This window comes from Aplidium turbinatum, chromosome 10 (genome assembly GCF_918807975.1).
Source record: "Aplidium turbinatum chromosome 10, kaAplTurb1.1, whole genome shotgun sequence".
NCBI lineage: Eukaryota > Metazoa > Chordata > Ascidiacea > Aplousobranchia > Polyclinidae > Aplidium > Aplidium turbinatum.
In genome coordinates, this window is record NC_137481.1 from 6,621,759 (window position 1) to 6,642,739 (window position 20,981).

General features: G+C 36.4%; 2 protein-coding genes and 1 long non-coding RNA gene across 3 annotated transcripts; 2 read left to right on the forward strand and 1 right to left on the reverse strand.

Annotated features, from left to right (window-relative positions):
* The first annotated feature begins 238 nt into the window (after positions 1-238).
* Positions 239-2,361, forward strand: LOC145778551 (uncharacterized). The gene is made up of 3 exons (XR_014290445.1): positions 239-423; positions 619-676; positions 1,415-2,361. It is a non-coding gene; the product is annotated as an uncharacterized LOC145778551 (long non-coding RNA).
* Positions 2,362-2,532: 171 nt separating this feature from the next.
* Positions 2,533-4,016, forward strand: LOC145778253 (scoloptoxin SSD976-like). Its single transcript, XM_082589709.1, has one exon. The coding sequence runs from the start codon at positions 3,135-3,137 to the stop codon at positions 3,912-3,914; it is 780 nt and encodes a 259-aa protein (XP_082445835.1). The 5' UTR covers positions 2,533-3,134; the 3' UTR covers positions 3,915-4,016.
* Position 4,017: 1 nt separating this feature from the next.
* On the reverse strand, positions 4,018-20,603 carry LOC145778251 (uncharacterized). The gene is made up of 16 exons (XM_082589708.1): positions 20,477-20,603; positions 18,108-18,211; positions 17,447-17,560; positions 16,205-16,982; positions 15,659-15,897; positions 14,600-14,831; positions 14,024-14,261; positions 11,871-12,013; positions 11,376-11,460; positions 9,912-10,074; positions 8,861-9,011; positions 8,219-8,375; positions 7,803-7,970; positions 5,925-6,113; positions 5,345-5,575; positions 4,018-4,838 (listed from the first exon to the last, which is right to left on the reverse strand). The coding sequence occupies exons 1-16, from the start codon at positions 20,578-20,580 to the stop codon at positions 4,653-4,655; spliced, it is 3,282 nt and encodes a 1,093-aa protein (XP_082445834.1). The 5' UTR covers positions 20,581-20,603; the 3' UTR covers positions 4,018-4,652.
* Between the last annotated feature and the right edge of the window lie 378 nt (positions 20,604-20,981).

Consider the following 20,981-nt stretch of genomic DNA (forward strand, 5'->3'; position numbering starts at 1 on the left):
TTCGGTGAGTCCGATTCGGTGAGTCCGATCCCTTAACGGGGGATTTTTTCGATTTTTTTTAAATTATCGGGTACCGTAGCCTAATTATCATTGCCGTTTTAGGGTTAGGGGTTAGGAGTTAGGGTTAGAGGTTAGAAAATCACCGAATCGGACTCACCGAATAGTAGCAGACCCAAATTTGTAGCCTACTGTTATAGAGATCTAATGACTTTATTACTCTGATTAGCCAATGTACGTTTCGTTTTTCTTTCCTTCTACTATAAATACTTCACTACATTTATGTTTATTTTTTCTGACCACAGCTCCTGAAGAAAGTCAAACAAAAAGCTACAGCTTCGAGCTATGAACAACCTTCTGTTCGCTATCCCTCTATTTGCATTGGGATTTACACTTGAACGATTTTCAACCTTACACTGTGACCAGGTTTGTTTTTAGTTTTTTTTTTCTGCAAAACTGATGCGAGTATCATGTGTCTAGCGATGTTAGCTCTTTTTGTGGTTATTTTCATTCAAAAAAAAAAAAAAAACAAGTTCACATGAAGATGAGAAATTTAATAGTTAAACAATGTTTTTCCACCAGCCAACCATGTATTTTGTGCATTGTACTTTAATTTGACAGATCTTTTACCGACTGCTCTGTCCCGAAAATTCAAATTGTTCCTAAAGAAATTTTGCAGGTAAATCTTTAGCACTCCTTTATTTTACTTTGGAAGTTAATTTTAATTTAACTTTTCTGTTTTGTTACCTAAAAAATGTATGACATATTATAAAAAAACAAACAAGACAAAAAAAAAATGTTTTGTTAGGTCATTAGTCATTTCTAACCGTACGTTTGTATTTTTCTGCAATTTTTGTTGAGGACAGGATTGAGGTAATTCACTTTATTTTTTTGTAATATTACCTGTCTCTTTTTTGTGTGTTTTCTTTTTAGAATCTTCTGATGACTCCATTATTATTTATCTCAACATTTTTGCTGTTAGCTAATATAAATAATAATTTACATGAAGTCAAGCGTCAACATTACAAAAAACTGCTCATCAATATTGTCTTTAGCCTACCAAATACGAACCATTGCGTCCAGCTGTCAGTGACAAAATTAATACAACATTATTATGAAGAGATTGCAAAGGCGTCAAAAAGTTGAGGCTCGTGGAGCGTCCCTCAAGGTCATCAAAAGACGCTTGCTGAGCAGGAAGCTTGTCAAATAAGTGTCCCTATCCGGTCCGGCAGACTTTAGACCATCACCAACTTGTTTATTTAATTATTTATTTCTGTTTTTGCCTCCAGACTAAGATTAACATTAGAATTTTACATAGAACACCAAATTATCAAACTGATATCAAGTTGCAGCCATCCGGACGGCATCCAACAACACTGAACTGAAAGAAAACTAAAGAGTTTTGCTTTTTCCGCAGGTAAAGGCGCAAGCAAAAAATAACGCGAGGCATGAATACAAGAAATTGTGACGTGAGCACAACAATTTGACTCAGCGCGTTAGGCAATTGCGCCTCTGGAACAGCTCGTCTTGAACGGATTTTCCACAACCCAATACTTATTACGCTGAAAGATCATCACACTAATTTTACATCTAAGTCTAAATGAAGATTAATGGACTAATCTCGGATTTGTCATATCAGCAAACAATTTTTGGATCTGATCAATTTAACTGCCGCTAACCTAATCTTAATTAAACTGATGGAATATGGTATAGGAGCTCCGTTATATTCTGATTTAATGCTATTCCATGTAAGCATTGCTTTCTGATTTGGATATTATTATATTGTCTTTATGCGTGCTTTGCAAGAGATTTTGCTAATGTAATTTTTCTGTTATTTTTGGACTTTGCCACATGCCTAAAACTGACACCATGTTTATTCTACTTCATTCTGATAAAATCGTTTCTTGATTTTATATATAAAATCAATTTGTTTTTTCTGCTTTTCTCATTGAATACACAAGATATTCAACTGTACCGTAATACTGTAGGCTGCAATAAAATTAACCTATGGCATGTATTATATCCAGCCATGACCTGAAAGTTGTGCACTTGCAGGTTGTCAAAGAATTACCCTAATCTGGTTGCAATTGCAGATGGTTAAGTTTGGTTGCCCCTTGGATGGTCAATGCAGGAAAAAATCTGTTACTTCTAAAGCTTCTGTTAGTAATGGTACTTTCATTGTTGGGGTTGTTGTGAAACGTATGTAAAAACTCAATAATAAATATTTCACAGATAGATCTAAAAGCAACTGTAGGCTACTAAGCTGTCAAAAGCAGTTTCGGACCTTAGGTAGTAATGGTCGCAGTTTTTGCTATATGCTATATTGATCTTCTTGAAAAGCTAGTAATTCTACAGGCTGGTAAAGCACCGCTTTAAGTTGGTAAGTAAATTTGCCATGGAAATATATTCAAGCTTGAAGTTTTCAATTAAAAATGGATTTGTTTCGTCATCTGCAGAATTCGTGAAGCTGTGCATTTGCGTCTTTGCGTAGTAGGTTATGACGTCAAGTTTTCTGTAGTTCTTGTTGATGACAAAGTCCAAATAGTTCAAGATAAAAGTTTGTGATAAAACTTTTTACCAGTGGGAACTAAACCGAAATTTGGATGATGATATTATTGACATCGAGGATCTTGATAGATCAGTCTCTCAATGATCTTGAAAGGGATGCAGAGCAAGGGGATGGGGCGATAGCTTTTTGCATCGTCTGGATGGATGATGATGATAAATGTGTTCTTTTTAATTTATCAACGATTCAAATGAATGTGCAGATTTTATTTCCAGATAACGTATCTTACTTTTCAATATCTGATGATCTATAGAATGAAACACGATGTAAAAGTTTGTTGGTAAGTGGTGTATTTGATTGAAATTTTATCATATCGGCTACTGCAGAATAGCATTGAGAACTTCGTTTATCTTCAACATTTGACTGTGACATCACAATCGTGTTTCATTAGTTTTTAAAGTTTTTTTATCTGTGATTTTTATCTCCAACCTTTGTGTCATGGTTTAATTAGTGACTATTGAAAGATTTTGTGTTATTGAAAGCACTACACTATATTTTTTTACTGGAATGCCCTGGTAATATATTTCTAACGAAACTTATAATGTTTTCTTAAATGCGGTGATATTTGAGGATGAAGTTTTTGTTGGTGAGCTTCGTATTTATACTTATGATACATTCAACATCATTTTCTGAATCAAATCCCAGTGATGGAACATCTCGATCTAAAAGGGCTTTGTCGAAATTGGAGCAGGACGTTGCGGTGGCAGTACATAACAAGTACAGAAGGTTAGTTAACCCGAGGGCGAGTGATATGAGAGAAATGACTTGGGATGATGAAATCGCTCAGGTTGCTGAAACGCATGCTAATAAGTGTGTTTTTGAGCACAACGCAGCATCAAACAGAAGAACATCAAAGTTTCTCTCGATTGGAGAAAATTTGTATATATCGTCTTTAACTGTTCCAGCGTCTCAAGCTTTGGAAAATGGAATAAAAGATTGGGATAGAGAAAAACACTTGTTTACCTATTCTACACTTGGGTGTACAGGGGTTTGTGGACATTATACACAAAACGTATGGGCTTCATCCTACGCTTTAGGGTGTGCTGTTGTTACTTGTCAAAACATGAATGTACGCGGCTCTATCTGGCCATCGGCGCAATATGTTGTGTGTAATTATGGCCCCGTAGGAAATTTTGTTGGAAGAAAACCTTACAAGGAGGGAGAGGAATGCTCTGAGTGTCCTTCTGGAACAAGATGCAATTTTGGTCTTTGTTGTGATCCTGCGCTAGGCTGCGGGCCAGCAAGTAATATAACCGCAGCCGATCTCTCGGCTGCGACTCTCGTTTCATCAAAGAGATCGCTCCATGTAGCTTTACCTTTGTTGGTGATGGCATGTTACTTCCAACAATGAAGTTTTTTTTTTTCACTTAGCAAACAATAAACTTTTTCCGCCGTGGTTGCTTCTCAGCTCTATTTTCTGTAGCCTATTGATAACACGAGGGCAGTGAGACCGAGAGTGACAGATTTAATTTTGTTTATTAAATTGTCACTTATTTGTTTACTGATAATAATCATTCAAGCATTTATATATAGCATTAAAGCAAGGTAGCAGGCTTTTCTCAGTTGAATTTCTGTTCAATCCAGAACAATTATTCATAGAGCGGTAGAAAAGTATTGCCAGTTATGTGCATTGTGCATGAAAGTACATTTCGAAGATAATTGTAGAAATAAAGATTTGAAGAATTCAACTAGCCTATTTGCCACCGCGAATTTCGTTTGGAGCCATATACTTTAATAATAGTTACAGAAATATGTATAGCTTGCGCTGAGTGGTGCAAAACATAAAAAAATTAAAACATTTTAATATAAATAAAACCGAGAACCCCTGCAAAGTAAAGATTTTTTTCAAATTAATGTTCATTAAATTTCCCGGCCATCAACGAGGCGATAACCTAGCTTTTTATTTAGGAGTAATAAAATGTTAAGATAAAGGTACAACCCGTAGTTATTACATTGACAATGAAAAATTCAAAAGCTTGTCTCCTAACATTAACAGTGTAACTGTTTGCAGGCTAGTCGCGCTGACATGTTTTCATGATTAGTTCAAAGCTGTATTATTGAAAGGACAATACTGTGTTAGTAAATTTGACTAATCTACTTCGTATGCAACATTTTCAGTATAGTTCTGGTGTGCCTTTGCTGGGAGAGTTGCTTCGAGTTTATCCCAAAAGGCATTCCAAACGTCTGGTTGATACGGAGCGGGGGCATGAAGGCCAGTGATAAGTGAAAGAATCGTCTTTACACTTCCAGCATAATTGTCGTCTTGCATTACATCCTGTGTAAAAACTTTTATTAATTTTGAAATAGGTTAATTTTAAGCGAAGTAGACTATACTTTCGTACCGTAGTACAAGAACTGTGTCTCTTAGTAGAATGCAAATTTGTTTCGGTAACGATTTCAGGGCTGGAGAATTTATTTTGATTTTACTTTTAAGAGTTTTAAATGTTATAGGCTAAGTTAATCTGCAAATAAGAACTATTCGAAGCGGGTGTTTTGTTTGATACAAAAACAAAATTCCATGAAAAAGTTTAATTCAAAATTTGATAAAATCAAGACAAAGACTTTAGCGTCAAAACAAAAGATTATTGTGCTCAATACAAGAAAATCTCAATAGGCTATAATTGACTTTTCATGTGCGTTTCGTATCTACAATAAACGAACAACTTTGCTGAAGAAATAGCAAGAAAACAATTTTCGCGTCGGAAGATTTTATATTGAAACAGTTCTATGTGTAATTTTTAAATTAACATTCAAACATGAACACTTTTGCTCTCACTATACCTCGAGTAGAACCGGGACGAGCAATCTTCCTCTTCTGTGCTCGTGCAACTGCGCAAGAGCTATTTGAACTTCATATTGACACCAAGCACTGGCAGCGTATTTTCTTGATACAACAATGATCACACGCCGTGATAACCCAATGCTTTTTACAATGTTGTCAGCAATTCCTTGTCCAGGGGTGAAGTCTCTTTCGTGTACACAAAGTTTTCTTTCTCTCTTTTCCTCCAACTCCTTTAAATGTACACAATTGCGACGAAGGATGAAATAATATCCCAGACAGCAAAATCAGTCATTTTTACATTGATTGTCTGCAAACGTTGAATGAATGTAACAATGGCGGATGTTGCTATCTGGGTAAAGATAACACTTTTAATAAAGCTTTTTGCACAGTGCTTTTTTCTTCATTAAAGTGCGTCAGTTTTTGACATTTTGTTCATAAACTGTGCATTTGACATCAGAAATGACAGTAGCCACGATTCACTATCGACTATGGTACTATACATATAGAAGCAAGAATCATCATAATGACTTGACAATCACAATGTAACATTCTGCCAAGATTAATCTATTTATTACTTACATGGATCATTTTGTAGACAAAATCTTCGTCTGCGTCATGACTGCAGTAAGAAATGAATGCATCGTATTGGTATTTCTTTCCTCCAATGCCAATCATCGAATCCGTGTCTTCATCGTTCATTAGTGCCTCTCTTTCAAGAAGCTTGTGAAAACCCAGCAGTATGTCTTTTCGTTCTTGGACTTTCTTACGCTAGACAGTATGCATTAAATTTATTAAGTTAGTGAAAGATTAAGTTCCATAAGATGTGTGAAATATCTTACAACTGAAAGTGGCAGCTGCAACAAAAAAATTGTTCTATGAAGAAACAATGGAAAATTCAGCTAAAATACATTGAAAAATTGCAGTAAACATATTTATCGACAAGACAGCAATCTTTTTTCGAAAAAAGACCCTTGTTCCTTATTCTTCAAGTACAGCTTATCCGTCCACATCGGAAACAGAAATTATCAAGTGTGCTGTGCAGGTGGGCGTCTTTAGTCGGACCACACATGCAGGGGGGGGGAGCGAAATAAGATAAAGGTAGTTTCTCCAGAAGTTTTGAGTTTGTAAAATTTTGCGTAAAAAAATTGATCCAAAATTGATCTAGATCAGTGGTTCTCAAAGTGGGCGCCGGAGCTAGCTATAAACGGCGATTGAGGGGCGCTGAGAGTAAATCGGGGCAGTTATACAGTATTGGCCTACACATACCAACAACATGCCCTGTCATGAACAATAGAATTCGTAAACTAACTTGTAAACACTAAATTTTTGTCTGCTTCCAAGATTTTCTGTTTCAGTACCAAATCATTTAAAAATACTCCGGATTTCACCAGATTTTTGTCTGGTTTCAAGCTTTTTCATTTCGATACCAAAACCAAACCATTTTCAAATTTTACCAGATTTTCGAAATCTGGCGGCCCAGGATACCATCTGGCAGCATTGGCAACGTCTTCGTCAATGAGCACTGGCAACATTTTCGTCAATGAGCACTGGCAACGCACTGTCAATATTTCCGAACGGTTGTCAGACCACTCGGCATGCGACAACTCAGCAAGTACATGTCAGCTACTGCCAAGTCAGCAAATGAGATTTACTTGCTCACGTCGGACTTGCTTGGTCATCGCTTGTCCAACTCATTTTGTTGACTTGTGACATTCCAAGTTTCGGCTTGCTCAGTTTCATCATTTATCAACTTCAGCCAATTGCTCTAATGTTGCTAGCTCAGTTGTCACATGCTCAGTTCACAACGGTTGACTTGTAGGAGACTCTTTCCGAACATGGCATTCTTGACGAGGAACTAATCACATTGCAAAGCGATTTTGAACTCAAACCGAAGTTCAATATCTTGTATAAATCGTTCTGCCTGCAGAACCAAATCAAAGAGAAATTGTGAAATACCCTCACGTGTGGAATCAGGTCAAAATTTTTATCATTGTCTTTCCTAGCTCATACTTGGTAGAGCGTGCTTTCAGTGCCGTGACCACACTTCTGGATAACAAAAGAAACCGGCTTGACATAGACGGGAAGACTTAAGATTGTTCCTATCCAAACTGAAACTAATGACATTGCACCAGACTCATCCGTTTCATTAGAGTTGGACTGTTGTGTTGAATGGAAAATAACTTTGATTTTACTATTTTTTTGTCGAAGGGGTTTTTGATACTCTGTTTATTGTCCAGGAGGGAGCGCTATTAAAAAAAAGTTTGGGAAACACTGATCTAGATGGTTGTTTTTCAGTCTGCAAAAGATTACATATAAACTATCCCACCGTGATTTACATTATCACTAGCGGTTTACTTAAACGTTTTAAGTTATTTCTGTATAATTTTTTTTTCAGTTTTATAGGCGTGCTACCTTTAGCCACTAAGAAGAACGAATTGTTTGTGAGCAAAGCATTACCTTGTACAGAATAACATTCACTACGATTGCTATAATGAGCAAAAAACACACTCCTCCCACTACGCCGCCTGTGATTTCTGTCCATATGATGACTTCACAGTACTCATCTTCTTTTAGTCCAAGAAGTGTTGACCCCTTCATTGTTGGTGGTTCTTGGCACGTCAGCTTCTAAAAGTATGACATCAATTAAAAAGTTATGACGTATAAATTTATTAAAACTTTATTGATTTCACAAAAAGTAACTTAAAAGTAACATGTTTTGAACACTCGGTAAACGTGTATTGCAACTTAATATCAAAAGAATATAAAACGCAGAAGTAAGTTTGGTCTTCGCAAATGATCTGTAGACTTGTTTTCAATCTACAAACCATTTGTGAGGAAACAAACTCATAATTAATTTCAGAAAATATACTGACTTGAAAATGATTGTTGTTTAAAGTGAAGTTGTTCTTTTCTTGTGCTTGTATGTACGATACAAGAGGACGTAGCTCGCAATCACATCGTATAGGGTTGTCTTGTAAGAATACCCTCTCAACCAAGGGTAAAGCTGTTAGACTTTGTGATTGTATTGTCCTTGAGAAATAAAAAGCACAACCTATTTGGAAGAAATGCAATTGCACCCACAGCTTATTGTACACTTTATGACATTTAGTTTAAGTCATAAACAGTTTTGTGTTCATGATCAGGTTGTTGTATACTTTTACAATCATCTTCTTGTTTAGTGACATCTACTGAAATAGGCATTTCTCAGAAACAAGAAAGGCGTGTAGCCGTGCACTGCTTTGATATTTGATCAAAAATAAAGCTATAACATAGCATCAACAACACCAACTCTATAGGTTACTTAATTTTTAGTTGGCTACCTATTGTAGCCTATACACTGATGAGAAAAGTGAGAAGCTGCAGGAATAAACGTTGGCCAATAGACTGTGGCATAAGCTTAAAAGGACTGGCTTAATGTTCTGCATGCTAAATAAAAAAGCCACAATTTTCTTAACCACACTGAGCAGCTTTCAGCCATAGCCATACACTACTTTACGCAAACTTTTTAGACTTACTTGATATGGTTTTGTCTTAAATCAAGAAGTTGTAACTGTGGCAGATATTGCTTGAGGCTGGGCGGTATTTCTTCTATTTTATTATGCATTAACATCAACTCTTGAAGACTCGGAGGAAGACCATTCAATGGAATCGTTAATAAATTGTTGTCTGGGAAGAAATAACCAAGTGTAAATAACGAATAACGTATCTGAATTCAAGAAAATCAAATATTTTTTTACAGGTGTCAACTGTCAAACCCACAACAATGCTTGATATGAACGACTTGGTTACATGTCTTGTAATACAGACGAATTTATTTTCACACGAGTCAGTATTTTCACACGTATCCAATTTGTACTTTAAAACACCTTGCCTTTATTTTGGTTTGTTTAATTTATTTTTACGGCATTACTCCCTTAACCAAATCGGATTTGATATTTTAGAGTCGGTGAAAGTATTCAAAAACGCCTATCCCTGTGGAACAGTGCTAATTTCCAGTGAGTTCAACAAGCATTTAAAATGTGTTTGGCCTATGTCTGCAATAAGCAATATCACCTCAAGGTTTCAAAACAGATGATTTAAATAAGGGCTGTGGAGTCGGAGGGATTTTGGCGTGTCCGGAGTCGGCCAGTTATAAATCGAGGAGTCGGAGTCGTTTATTTTTCGCCCGATTCCACAGCTCTGTCACGGCTGTAGAGTCGAGGGAAGGATTTGACGTCTCCGGAATTGGCCCGTTATATCCGTTATAAGTTATAAACCGAGGAGTCGGAGTCGCATAATTTTTGCCCGAGTTCACAGCTCTGATTTAAATCCACTAGCTTTTTTATTTGAAAATATAGTGCGGGGTAGGCTAAAGGCAGTCATTTTTGTTTTAGTCGACGTTGCCCGACACCGAAGCAAGTTGACTTTTATGAAGTTCGATCATAAACAATTTAGGTTTGTGGTTGTGGCACAGAAATAGAGCGAAGTCTCCAAATTGTTTTGTGTCGCACTTATAGCCTAGAACCTTGTTGGTATAGTTAAATGTAGGCTATCAAGACACCATTAGTCCAAATCTATCTAGGCTACCTGTTAAATCCAGTATCTGTAATTGTGTGAGCCCTTTCAGTTTAATATCGTCTTCTTGCAGTCGCATATGGGAAACATCCAGACTAAGCCAATACGAATTATTCGGAATGTGTGGCAGTTTGGTAAAGTCAGATATCTCGGGAACAAAAGTTGTGTTTTCGTTCTAAAAAATAAATAGACTAAAAGATTACACACGATCAATTGCAAGTCACCAAGCAAGACGATTTTTTGTAGGTACTTTATGCTACTTGTTTATCGTCAAATATTTCAGAACAAACTATCGGCCATCCAAAGCCTTTGTGCTTGTCAACGTCTCATATCTTTGTATGCCGATGCTCGGACCGCAAATAGCTGCCTGCAGGCCTTAATTTTATCAAACGTGCCAAATTCTAGTCTACACACAAATGAGTAGATGGATGATTAGCACTTAGCAGTCGTATGGCTTGCCAGTGTGAGCAAAAAAAAAATTAATAAATTATTTTAGACAGCTCAGTGACGTTTGAAGTGCATGAGTTAATTAGAGAAGCTGGAGTGTTCAATTTACATAGTGTATCGCTTGACATTTTTTAAATTTATCTGGGACACTTTTATGGCTCGTCCGGGGTAGCAACGCGTTTACGTTTTGCACTGTTCCGTATCGCGGCAATGGCTGCGAAACGGCTGGAACCAACTTTACATCGATCTTTTGCTGGTAAACTTCATCTAAGGAATTGCAGCTTACTTAATAATTAATATACTAGGTTGTTTCTGCAATGCATCATTTACTTTTTGAAAATGCCCTCTGATAGGCTCACCACAAAAAGTAACCGTACCGTAGCCAGGGATATCTAAAGAAGGGGATACGAAGGCTTTTATTACTTCTGACAATAGAAGGGCTTTTGTTTATCGTAAATAATCTGTATTTATCGTAAAATGACAATTGCGGCACCGATAGTAGTTTAATAAATCTTGTTATGATAACTTGCATTGCGCTATTAGCATCAGGCCTGGATATTCACAGCATGCTCATGGTTGCTTGTTAATTCAACTACCCATATAGGCTACTTGCTTTACATCTAGCCTACTGCAAAGGCGTTGTTAAAAAAACAGCTTAGGCTACTGGTAAATTTTCAACTGTCTTTGTAAACAAGCATTCTTTAAATATGCTCTACGTAACATTTTCTAACTATTTACTGTAGCTCATTGTACCAGCTGCACTAGCCTACAAAACTTTCTACGATTTTAAAAAGAACCACATGTTTAAAGCACTACAAACTACCGCCCTGGTAGTGTCACGAGATAAGGCAATCGCTGCGAGCCTTCATCCCCTTCTCTAGATATCCCTGACCGTGGCCTAGTGACAATACGGAGAGAAGTTGGTTTCCTGCCTTTTTTTAAAGCTATATTAACGTGTAGTTATAATGTGTCTGCTTTATTAAAATACTTACAAGTGAATAAAAAGCTGTAAACATATTTAGCACCTACTTTTAACTGCACTGACGCTGAACAATTAAGTGTTCCAGAACCCGGCATCCAATCACACAGACCCGGAACACACTCGAAGTCATGTCTAACAGTGAAAAGAGAATTAAAAAGTATCTAGGTTACGCAATAGTCTACGCACTAAACGTAAGGGGCTGTTTAAATACCATGTCTTGCCTTTTTTGTCCTTCCAATGGCTTCGACACCGCCACACTGCTTGAGGACATCATGTTATATTAGAAACAGCGTCAACAAGGAACACTTTCAAAGCTATCAACTTCACACAAAGCAATAGCCTACTTTCAGACACTTTTTATGAAAATGCATCGACGATATCTCATTGTTTGTAGAAATCTACAAATTAGGTCACATCTCCAGCCTTAAGACGAAGATCTGCTAATCCCTATACTCAGACAACTACTTTATGTGGTATAAAGCACCAACAGAGAGCAGAAATTACATAAAGTCAACTTCAATATTGATGCAATGTCGGTTTACCTGTACGCACCAAGTATTTGTCCCAACTTATAACCTTCGTACTTTTCAGGGCCCGCACACGTCGGTGAGAAGAACTGCTGGACTACATCTAATTCCAAGTTCTGATACCACCAAGTCAATGAATACAAGGAGCAGTCACAAACCTAAAAGTGTATTTGTAATGAAAGTTCATGTTAGCGATAAACCAGGTAAAATCTTATTGTTTGATTCTGTCAAATTAGTTTGAAGTTCTATAATTAACCATTTATAGTTTTGAATCGGTTTTAGAGCATCACCACAGTGAAGTCTAGACAATAAACCTTGAACAATTCTCTCCTCACTCCCCGAAATATTTTAAATGAAAATTTCACACTCTGCTTTGACAAAATTTTTCTCTTGATTTAGGCTGAAAGTACTTTCAGAATGCGCAATTTTAAGGTATTTTTTAAAAAAATTTGGGGGTGTCCTTCCACACCTCTTATGGGTGCTACACTTTTGGTGACTTGTTGCGGGCTCACTCACATATGTAAAAATACTTATTTGCCTCTTCACGAAATTTTGTGACATCCTTTGCAATAACAGAGCTGTGTTTTACAAAGTTTCTGTATGTTTTAAGTTCTGATGAATCAAGCCGATAACACGTGCGTGATATGTAGGCTCTACAACAAAATACTTAAACCTGCATATCGCTTTGTTGTATGAAAATAACATTAATACAATAATTGCTATTTATGCATCTTTCTTTACGCAAAACAAGATTGTCAGAGGCTTTTGGCTCGCAAACACTTCCGCATTATCAAACCTGGCTTGCCTGGGGAAAAGTTTGGACACCTCTGATGTAGACGTTTGGTAAAATGTGAAAGTTATTGGTGTTCAAAATTTTCGCCTCATTGCGCTCGCAAAAACATGAAGATTCGGCTTGATAAGCTTTAACCAAATGTTAATCTCTACCGTTGGCTTGGACGAGCATTTTGTGAAAATTTTAAGCCACCGACACTTTAAGACACGCCGTCGATTGCGGAGTGGCGCTGGCGCCCCTTCGAATACAGCCCTTGATTTCTCCCATGTGTGAACAGTATACCCTGTTCTAGAAAGAAATGTCTATAGCCCTGAGGCCTATGGCCTGCTGAACTGGTTGATGTCTTCGCCTCCTCTTTTGGTAGGCTTGGGTCCGATTTCAAGTCGTTTTATATTAATGGCTATAAAAGTATAAACTTAAACTCTATATACGGTGGTTTGAATTTTAAAAAAATCAGAAATTTTATTCTAAACAAAATTAAAAAAACTTTATTTTGAATAAAAAAATAGTTTAAGCTGCTTTTGTTTGAATGCTAGTGGGAATCCTAAGGACAATTAGAAGATCTTCCAATAAGGTGACGTGAGGCCAGCCGCCTGTGTTTCGGTTTTCTTCGAATGCACAACGAAACAAAATTTCTTGATTTTGAAACAAGTCAGTAAAAAAATTTGTGTCGAAATAGTGTATTTTAAAATATTCTGTTCTCAAACTGGTTCGGTACATATGGTGCTAAGTTGGAAAACATACCCAGCTAGCAAAGTCCAAAAAGCCAGCAAAAAAAAACAAAAAAAAAACGGATTTTTGCTGAGTGGGTAAAGTTATGAAAAAGCTGAACAGTTTTAAAACAACAAAATTAAATTATTCATTTGTTAATAAAACTATGTTAGCAGTGTGTTGTTACATTATACACACAGTATCCTTGTATAGGCTATGCCGTATTTGTTATAAATATGTTCAGATTTCTGATGAGGGCTTAGGTAAAGCCGAAAACGTTCGATTTTTAAAATTATTTGTTAATATGTGAAATATATTCATGATATGCTCGATCTTGTTGCGTTGTTGTGCCTTGCTTGTCTGTGGTATAAAAAGCAAACTCTCACAAAACTATAATATTTAATACTTAGTATAATTATATATTGTGCATATACTGCTATTTTGCATTCATCAAATACTGGCATTTGCACAACAATCTAATTTCTTAGCGTAAATTATTACGAGTCGATTTCGCTATCATAACAGCATCTTCAGCTAGCACATACATTACATCTTCAGCTAGCATAGACTTTACATTACATTATAGTAGTAGCTCTTAGAAGCAGAAAACTTACCAGATTAGTTACGATTTTGCAGTATCACAGTCACGTACACTTCCACTTACCAAGGGATTTCCATCAAGACCAATCCAAGTCAATGATGTCAGTGGGGTGAGTTGATAGTCATAAAGCACCTTGATACGATTTTTAATAAGCTGAATGCTTTTAAGATTCCTCAAGTTCTTGAAAATGTCTGGTGCGTTTGGAATGCCTTCTATTTGATTGTCGTTCAATTGGAGCAGTTCCAAAGAAACGGGAAGCCATTTTGGAAACTTTTTAATCGCGTTGTTGTCTAAAATTAGTCTGAAATATTGGAATATCATTTAACATCCACAATCCACATATTATTATGTCAATACAAAAGAAACAAATAACTTACATTTTGCATAATCAAAAGATTTAATGATCTTTTGATACTGCGGTCTGGTTATTATACATTTTGCATGATATAAATGGTTTGACGGTTTTATGCCAAAACATTTTAACGCACACGTACCCAAAAATGTATAATTATATTGAAGGTCATGTTACCCAGACAAAAAAATCTGTCATTTTTACATTGATTTAATGTCTGCAGACGATGAATCAATGTAAAAATGACAGATTTTGCTGTCTGGGAAAGGCATGCAAATCATACGTACGTTTTCAAGTTGCTTTGGTTGAAAAACAAGCCATCAGGAACAATAGTTAAGGTGGGATTATTGGATATTTCAACATACTCCAGAGTATCTGGAGCTTCCGGGGGAAACTGGGTTAAGGAGGCATTGATGCAATTTAACGTTTTTATTTGGTATTTGCAAAGCCGAAACGTTTCGTTTCTTTTCATGAAGTCAAGATATCTTGTCAAAGATTGAATCCCCACTCGTCCTAGATCTAACGATTATATACTTTTGTTAGAATGTTATTTGAAGAGAGTCTTTTGAATGAGCTGTAATGGCGGACCAAGCTACAAAGTAAAACACACCTCTTTTCAATGTTCTACAATACAAGATTGCCTGAAGTACTCTTTGTTGGCAAATCTGGGTGGACACCTGGTTAGAACGTTCGTAAGAATATACAAACTAGTAGAATATTAGACTTGTATGGTCGTCGTCGTCGTCTGAGCTTCTGGGGTCGAGGGTCTATCCTTTTACCACCTCAGATTCACGATGTTCCCGGACTACACTGGAAGGCTGCTAGAGAGCTTGTATGGTGTTTATTTTTGTCACTAATCGTATATCAAAAACATCAGTGCCATAATTCATTAATTGTCGCTCTACTGTATATGTCTATAACGATTATTTTTTTTACCTTTGCATTGTGAAAACAGTATTGCCATGTCTTGGGTTATGCTTTATACAAGACTTAACACAATTTGTGCCGTTTTCATACTCTTAGGTATAACCTGACTGAAAACCAAACTCCAGCTACATTATAGCCGTGGCAAGGAAATTAATCAAATTACCATAAAAGTGTGAAGACGTAGCATCAATGTAAAAAGGATAAACCTGGCTAGCTGGAGAGTGTCTGCTCTGAAAACAAAGCGTTGCAATAATCACTTCAAACACACACACCCGCAGATGGTGACACGCAGATCTGGGCTACTTTTTGAAAAATTAATTTTGATTGAAAGAAAACGGTACAGGCCACATGAGAGCGGATGATTTAACAATTGTTTTGCACCACTGACTTAAATTGTTGACTATTCATGTCATGTTTACCTGTATCGGGGATAGGGTCCCCGCAACGCTCTTGCAGAACCAGATTTACTTTATGTTGACTCTCCCATAACAGAAAGCGTATCATGTTGTCGTTGCATATCCACGGGTTATAGTCTAAACGCATTGTGCAGTTTGCACAATATTCATAGTTTCTCGGAGACCGGATGAGGGCAATTTGATTGTGTTGCAAGTCCATGTGCCGCATTGTGGGTGGAAGCCCTTCAGGCATGTTCAGTAATCTGAAATTAACTTCATATCAACAGTGAACTGAAGATATCCCTTGGTTAAGATCAACACGATCCAGTAATTTAAGCAGAAAAGATACGTTTTGTTTAACTGTAGACACAAAGCTAAACATTCTGTACGTTTCGGTTGCGAGCCTATAGTAGGCTAAGTGGTTCACCCATTGTATCAGGCATAGCATCCACATAAGTATTAAGACATTTGTTCACACAAACTGTTGGGAAGGTGCTGTTGTAAGTCACCAACAGTTACACGGATCAATCAGGCAATAGCCAGAGTAAAGTGATAATTCAATCAACTCACCTGTTGTTGTCAAGCTGTAAATAAGTTAAGCCTTTCAAATGACTAAAGACATTTCTTTCAGTGAATTCAATGACGTTGTAGCGTAAACTTAAGAAATTCAAGTTCTGAGGTAAATTTCGTGGAATTAATTGTAGATTGTTGTTGTCAAACCTTAGAGTTTTAAGATTTGAAAGGTTTTTCCATGCATTGTCGTCCACAGTTGCAATAAAATTGTTTGATAAGAACAACGTTTTCAAACTTGCGGGGAGACCATTTGGTACCTCAGTGAGTTCGTTTCCAGATAAATCCAAATACTCTAAGTTTTGAAGGTAAAGGAAATCTGAAGGTTGCACTTCATTAATGTGGCAATTTCTGAAATAAAGATGCACAACAGCTCCAGTTTGTGGCCACACAGGTGGAAATCTTTTGAACGGTTTGCGGCAAGCGCCTGCAGTTATTTTATCAAAGCTTGGTGGAGCATATCTCAAAACTTCAGAATCAAAACGAGTGAAACTAAACGATTTTATGTTCAAATAGCGTAAGTTGGGAGGCCAAATCAAAGGTTGTTCTCTGCTACTTTGATTTCGTTCAAAATCAGTCAAAGGAGCTTCAGTCATAGAGAGTGTCTCTAACTTCTCGGGGAGGCAAGAAGGAATTTGTGTGTAAGGGACATTGAATATATAAAACTTTGTGATATTTAGCGAAGAACGCAAGTTGCAAGTTTCATTGAATGGTGGGTACTGAAGGGGATATGTTTGTTTGTAGCTTCCATAGGTTAAAGTCATTCTTGTGCAGCTGTCTAAAAACACAAAAAAAAATCACATTTTTATAAAGAGAAGCTACTGTAGTTTTTTCATGATTGGTTTTTACTGCACAATGCTTCGTTTTGTTATAGATTATGGATTTTTTTAAATAAAATGTTGAAATTAAGGCATTTGCTTCAGTGAACTTTCTAAAATTTTATAATTAAATTTTTGGTGGTAACATACCAAAAAGGAACAGGTGCACAAAATGTGCAACAAATTCGCCTCAATTAAAAATTTGACTCTGGGTTCGACCTAGATTCTAGGCTGAAGCCAAAGTATCTAGCACCGAAGCCAGTAGTATTTTACCTTCTATAGGCCCCAGAAGGTAAAATCACACAACGTACACGGTAGATAATACTTGTTAACGTAAAAGCGATTGACAAACATTTTTTTAGACGTTTTTTTCATGTGTTTTAACGTAAATATAATAAATAGCCATACATTGGTTTACTTTTACCTGGCAGCCAATTCCAGTTAAACAAAGGTAGTTGTATGTTTCTGAATGTAACTCTGTCTAAGTTGATAAACTGTTGCAGAATAGCTAATGAAGATACGTTTGTGAAGTTTCCACCTGAAATGAGTATTTTATTATGGTGCTTAGTTATCCATAACTGCATCCATAGACGGCCATGGAAAGTTGGGAACCATTAACCCAAAACGTTTAATTTTAATTTTGGATAAGGTTTCAAGCTTTTTCGAAAAGGATTTGGAAAATTGTGATAATCACTTTTAATTGCTAAAAATACATCAGCTCCATGAACACTGACACGTGTATTTGTATTACAGTACAGTACTCTCAAAATATGTCGAATTCTACCGCATTTCAGACATAATTTTTATTGTCCACCGTTCTGAATTCGATTTCGGCAAGAGGCTGTTTTGTTTTTCACCGAGGTCTTTCACCACCTGATGAAGAAATTATTTTCGATGTTGTGACTTCGTTACCGCAGACTGATGTAGTCTGTGACAAGCCCAAGAGCTCGTTCTGAAGAGTCATTCACAACCTTGATATGAGAAAGTCGTCCTTTGATGCGGTTATAAAAAACATAATTTGTTCATGCACCGTTTTATAGATATTATGGATTCGTGAAAGCTTTACAAGCAACTTGAAGGCTTACTTTGTATCGTGAGCTTGGTGATATTGGTATATGGCAAGAAGTTTATTTGTGGATCGACTCCGTTGCAAATGGCTGACAATGTCCATTTTGAAGTTGTTCTGCATCTGTAAAAATTCTCGTTTTACAGGTTAAAATTGCAAGGAAAGGGAAGGTGTGTTTTCAAAGTTGTATTGGTTCATGATTCTAGCTTACCTTCTCAGCTCAAACAAGTCCATGTTACACTTTTGTTTCCATTATTTTGATAAGACAATTTGTAACATTTACATATCTTGAATCTATTAAGTTATATTTTGCCTGCGCCAAAGAGTTGCGGAGAACTTTATGCCTGATGGACCATATCCCCATGTAATATAAGCGTTAGATACCTGTCGAACGCCGCACTTCAGGGTCTTGGATGGTTTCTGTGGTGCCTTGAAAGGTTATACTCTCAGACGACTTTGTCTCAATTAACTGTGCCTTGTCCGCAACATGTGACTATTTCTTTCAAAGTTGTACATAAACATTTGTGGCCTGAACCCCAAACTATTAGCCTAAGCCGACAATTCATTTAAAGCTCAAAAATAAAGTTTTGCAAACGTTATAGCAAACCGGTAACTGTCAACCTATTGGCTAACACAATCATTTTACTATTCTTGCGGCGTTTTTGAAACCACATGCGACCAAAATAAACCTTGGGTATTGTGTTTTACGTGTGTAGGTGGTAATTTGTCTTCCCTGCTCTCCAATCAATTATATCTCTGTACGTGAACTACTCGCAGCTCCGCCTTTAGTTGTAGATGAAGGGAATAATAACAATTATTTCATTAAAATTATTTTATTTTCTAACAGTGGCTGCTGTGCTCATCCGATTAAATAGAAATCAAAAACAGAAAATAATAGATTGTTCCAATGTTTCATTGAATTTGCCAACTAACTAAAATTGCAAAGAAAACAATACAGAATAGATTCAGGATTGAAGCTGACAAATATCTGTTAATGAAGTGCAAACCCGACCGGAAAAATCTCGCTCAACTTACAACTATGATTCCCTCACAATCACAAAAAGAACGCTCACAATATCACGAGCTGAGTCACATGACTGCAATCAGCTGATTCGCGAGGAATCGTAGACTATGTCACGCATAAAAATTCAAAGAAAATGAAGGGGTGTACCAGCAAACATCTATAGGATTGGCCCATGATACCAGAGAAGGATCCACAGAGGATACAAACTGATATGAATGAATCAACAAGTGAATAAAAAAATAACAGTTAACCTCTCAAGTCTCAAGTACATGTAGCTCCACACAGAGTGAAATTTACATGCCTTTTGACTCTTTTTTATTTCTTTAAAAGTAATGTCTAAAAAGACATTATTGACCCAAAAAGAATGTCTAAAAAGACATTATGAAAAGTAACTACGGACAAAGGCCAGTGTTTCGATCTTCCGATCTCTTCAGCGTAGTAAAGTGAAGGTGGAAAGTTGTCTTGAAGTGTTGGTTGAGGTGATGATTTGAAACTTGAGTGATTGTTGTGAGACAATGAGACTGGATTTAATATTTAATTTCGGACTCGAGCGAAACGTAATTTTACAGCTTATTGGAAGGTGTGATTTTTTTAAGAGAATTTGTGCTAAGGAACGACTGGAATTTGTTAAAAATAAAAACTAGAAAAAAAGACAAGAATTTGCAACTGAGCTAGGACATAACAATCATCTGAGATGGATCTAAAATACAAGAAATTAGATACAAGAGGCACATAAAAGTATAAAAATTCAAAGAAAATGAAGGGGTGTACCAGCAAACATCTATATATATTTATTGTTATATAAACAATAAATTCCAGTCATTCCTTAGCACAAATTCTCTCAAAAAAATCACACCTTCCAATAGGCTGTAAAATTACGTTTCGCTCGAGTCCGAAATTAAATATTAAATCCAGTCTCATTGTCTCACAACAATCACTCAAGTTTCAAATCATCACCTCAACCAACACTTCAAGACAACTTTCCACCTTCACTTTACTACGCTGAAGAGATCGGAAGATCGAAACACTGGCCTTTTTCCGTAGTTACTTTTCATAATGTCTTTTTAGACATTCTTTTTGGGTCAATAATGTCTTTTTAGACATTACTTTTAAAGAAATAAAAAAGAGTCAAAAGGCATGTAAATTTCACTCTGTGTGGAGCTACATGTACTTGAGAGGTTAACTGTTATTTTTTTATTCACTTGTTATGTCACGCATGATTGCGTTATTGTTTTTGAAAAGTGTGATACGTTAAAGTGCCCACCGACTGGGAAGGCTGAAGTTGGTTGCGAGATGTGGACTTACAGCAATTACAGTCTGACCAGACTTGCACCGGTGCAATTTTTTTAAAAGTTTATATTTACCTGCAACCTGTTGCGTTCGGGCACAAACCTCTTCCTCCAATCACGAACCAAGCGAGAGAAACAAAAGTCACGTAAGCAATAGTCGAGGGTTGTGTTGGCAACATGTTTTCAGCTAGTTTTTCTATCAACTTCCTATAAAAAATTGCTGTTAAGAGATAATAGTTCAATCAGTTAACGTTTCTAAATCATGAAGTAATTTTACAGCAGTGACAACAAAACATTACTTTTGGCATCGTATTGGTGTAAAAATGCGTTGTTATACAATTTTAACAAATCTTTTCCTCATTTCAAATAGGCTACTTTTTGTAAATATTTGAAATGAAAAGTAAAGTTAGCGTTTCTAAGTTGAAAAATTGAATAAGGTTGTTCACCAGGCATTTAGTTAAATAACATGATATAGCCTACGTTCTTCTGGTGTAAACTAATCTAAACTATCACAAGATGTATAGGGTGATAATCTGCTTTTATTCCGACGTTTCGTCAATCAGACATGACTGACTTCTTT

Coding starts and splice junctions, on each gene's coding strand:
- LOC145778253 (XM_082589709.1), top strand. CDS start 3,135: ATGAAGTTTTTGTTGGTGAGCTTCGTATTTATACTTATGATACATTCA.
- LOC145778251 (XM_082589708.1), bottom strand. CDS start 20,580: ATGTTGCCAACACAACCCTCGACTATTGCTTACGTGACTTTTGTTTCT. Junction 14,262..14,599: donor AACCAAAGCAACTTGAAAAC/GTACGTATGATT, acceptor CCAATATTTCAG/ACTAATTTTAGACAACAACG. Junction 5,576..5,924: donor TTGTCTACAAAATGATCCAT/GTAAGTAATAAA, acceptor GTACATTTAAAG/GAGTTGGAGGAAAAGAGAGA.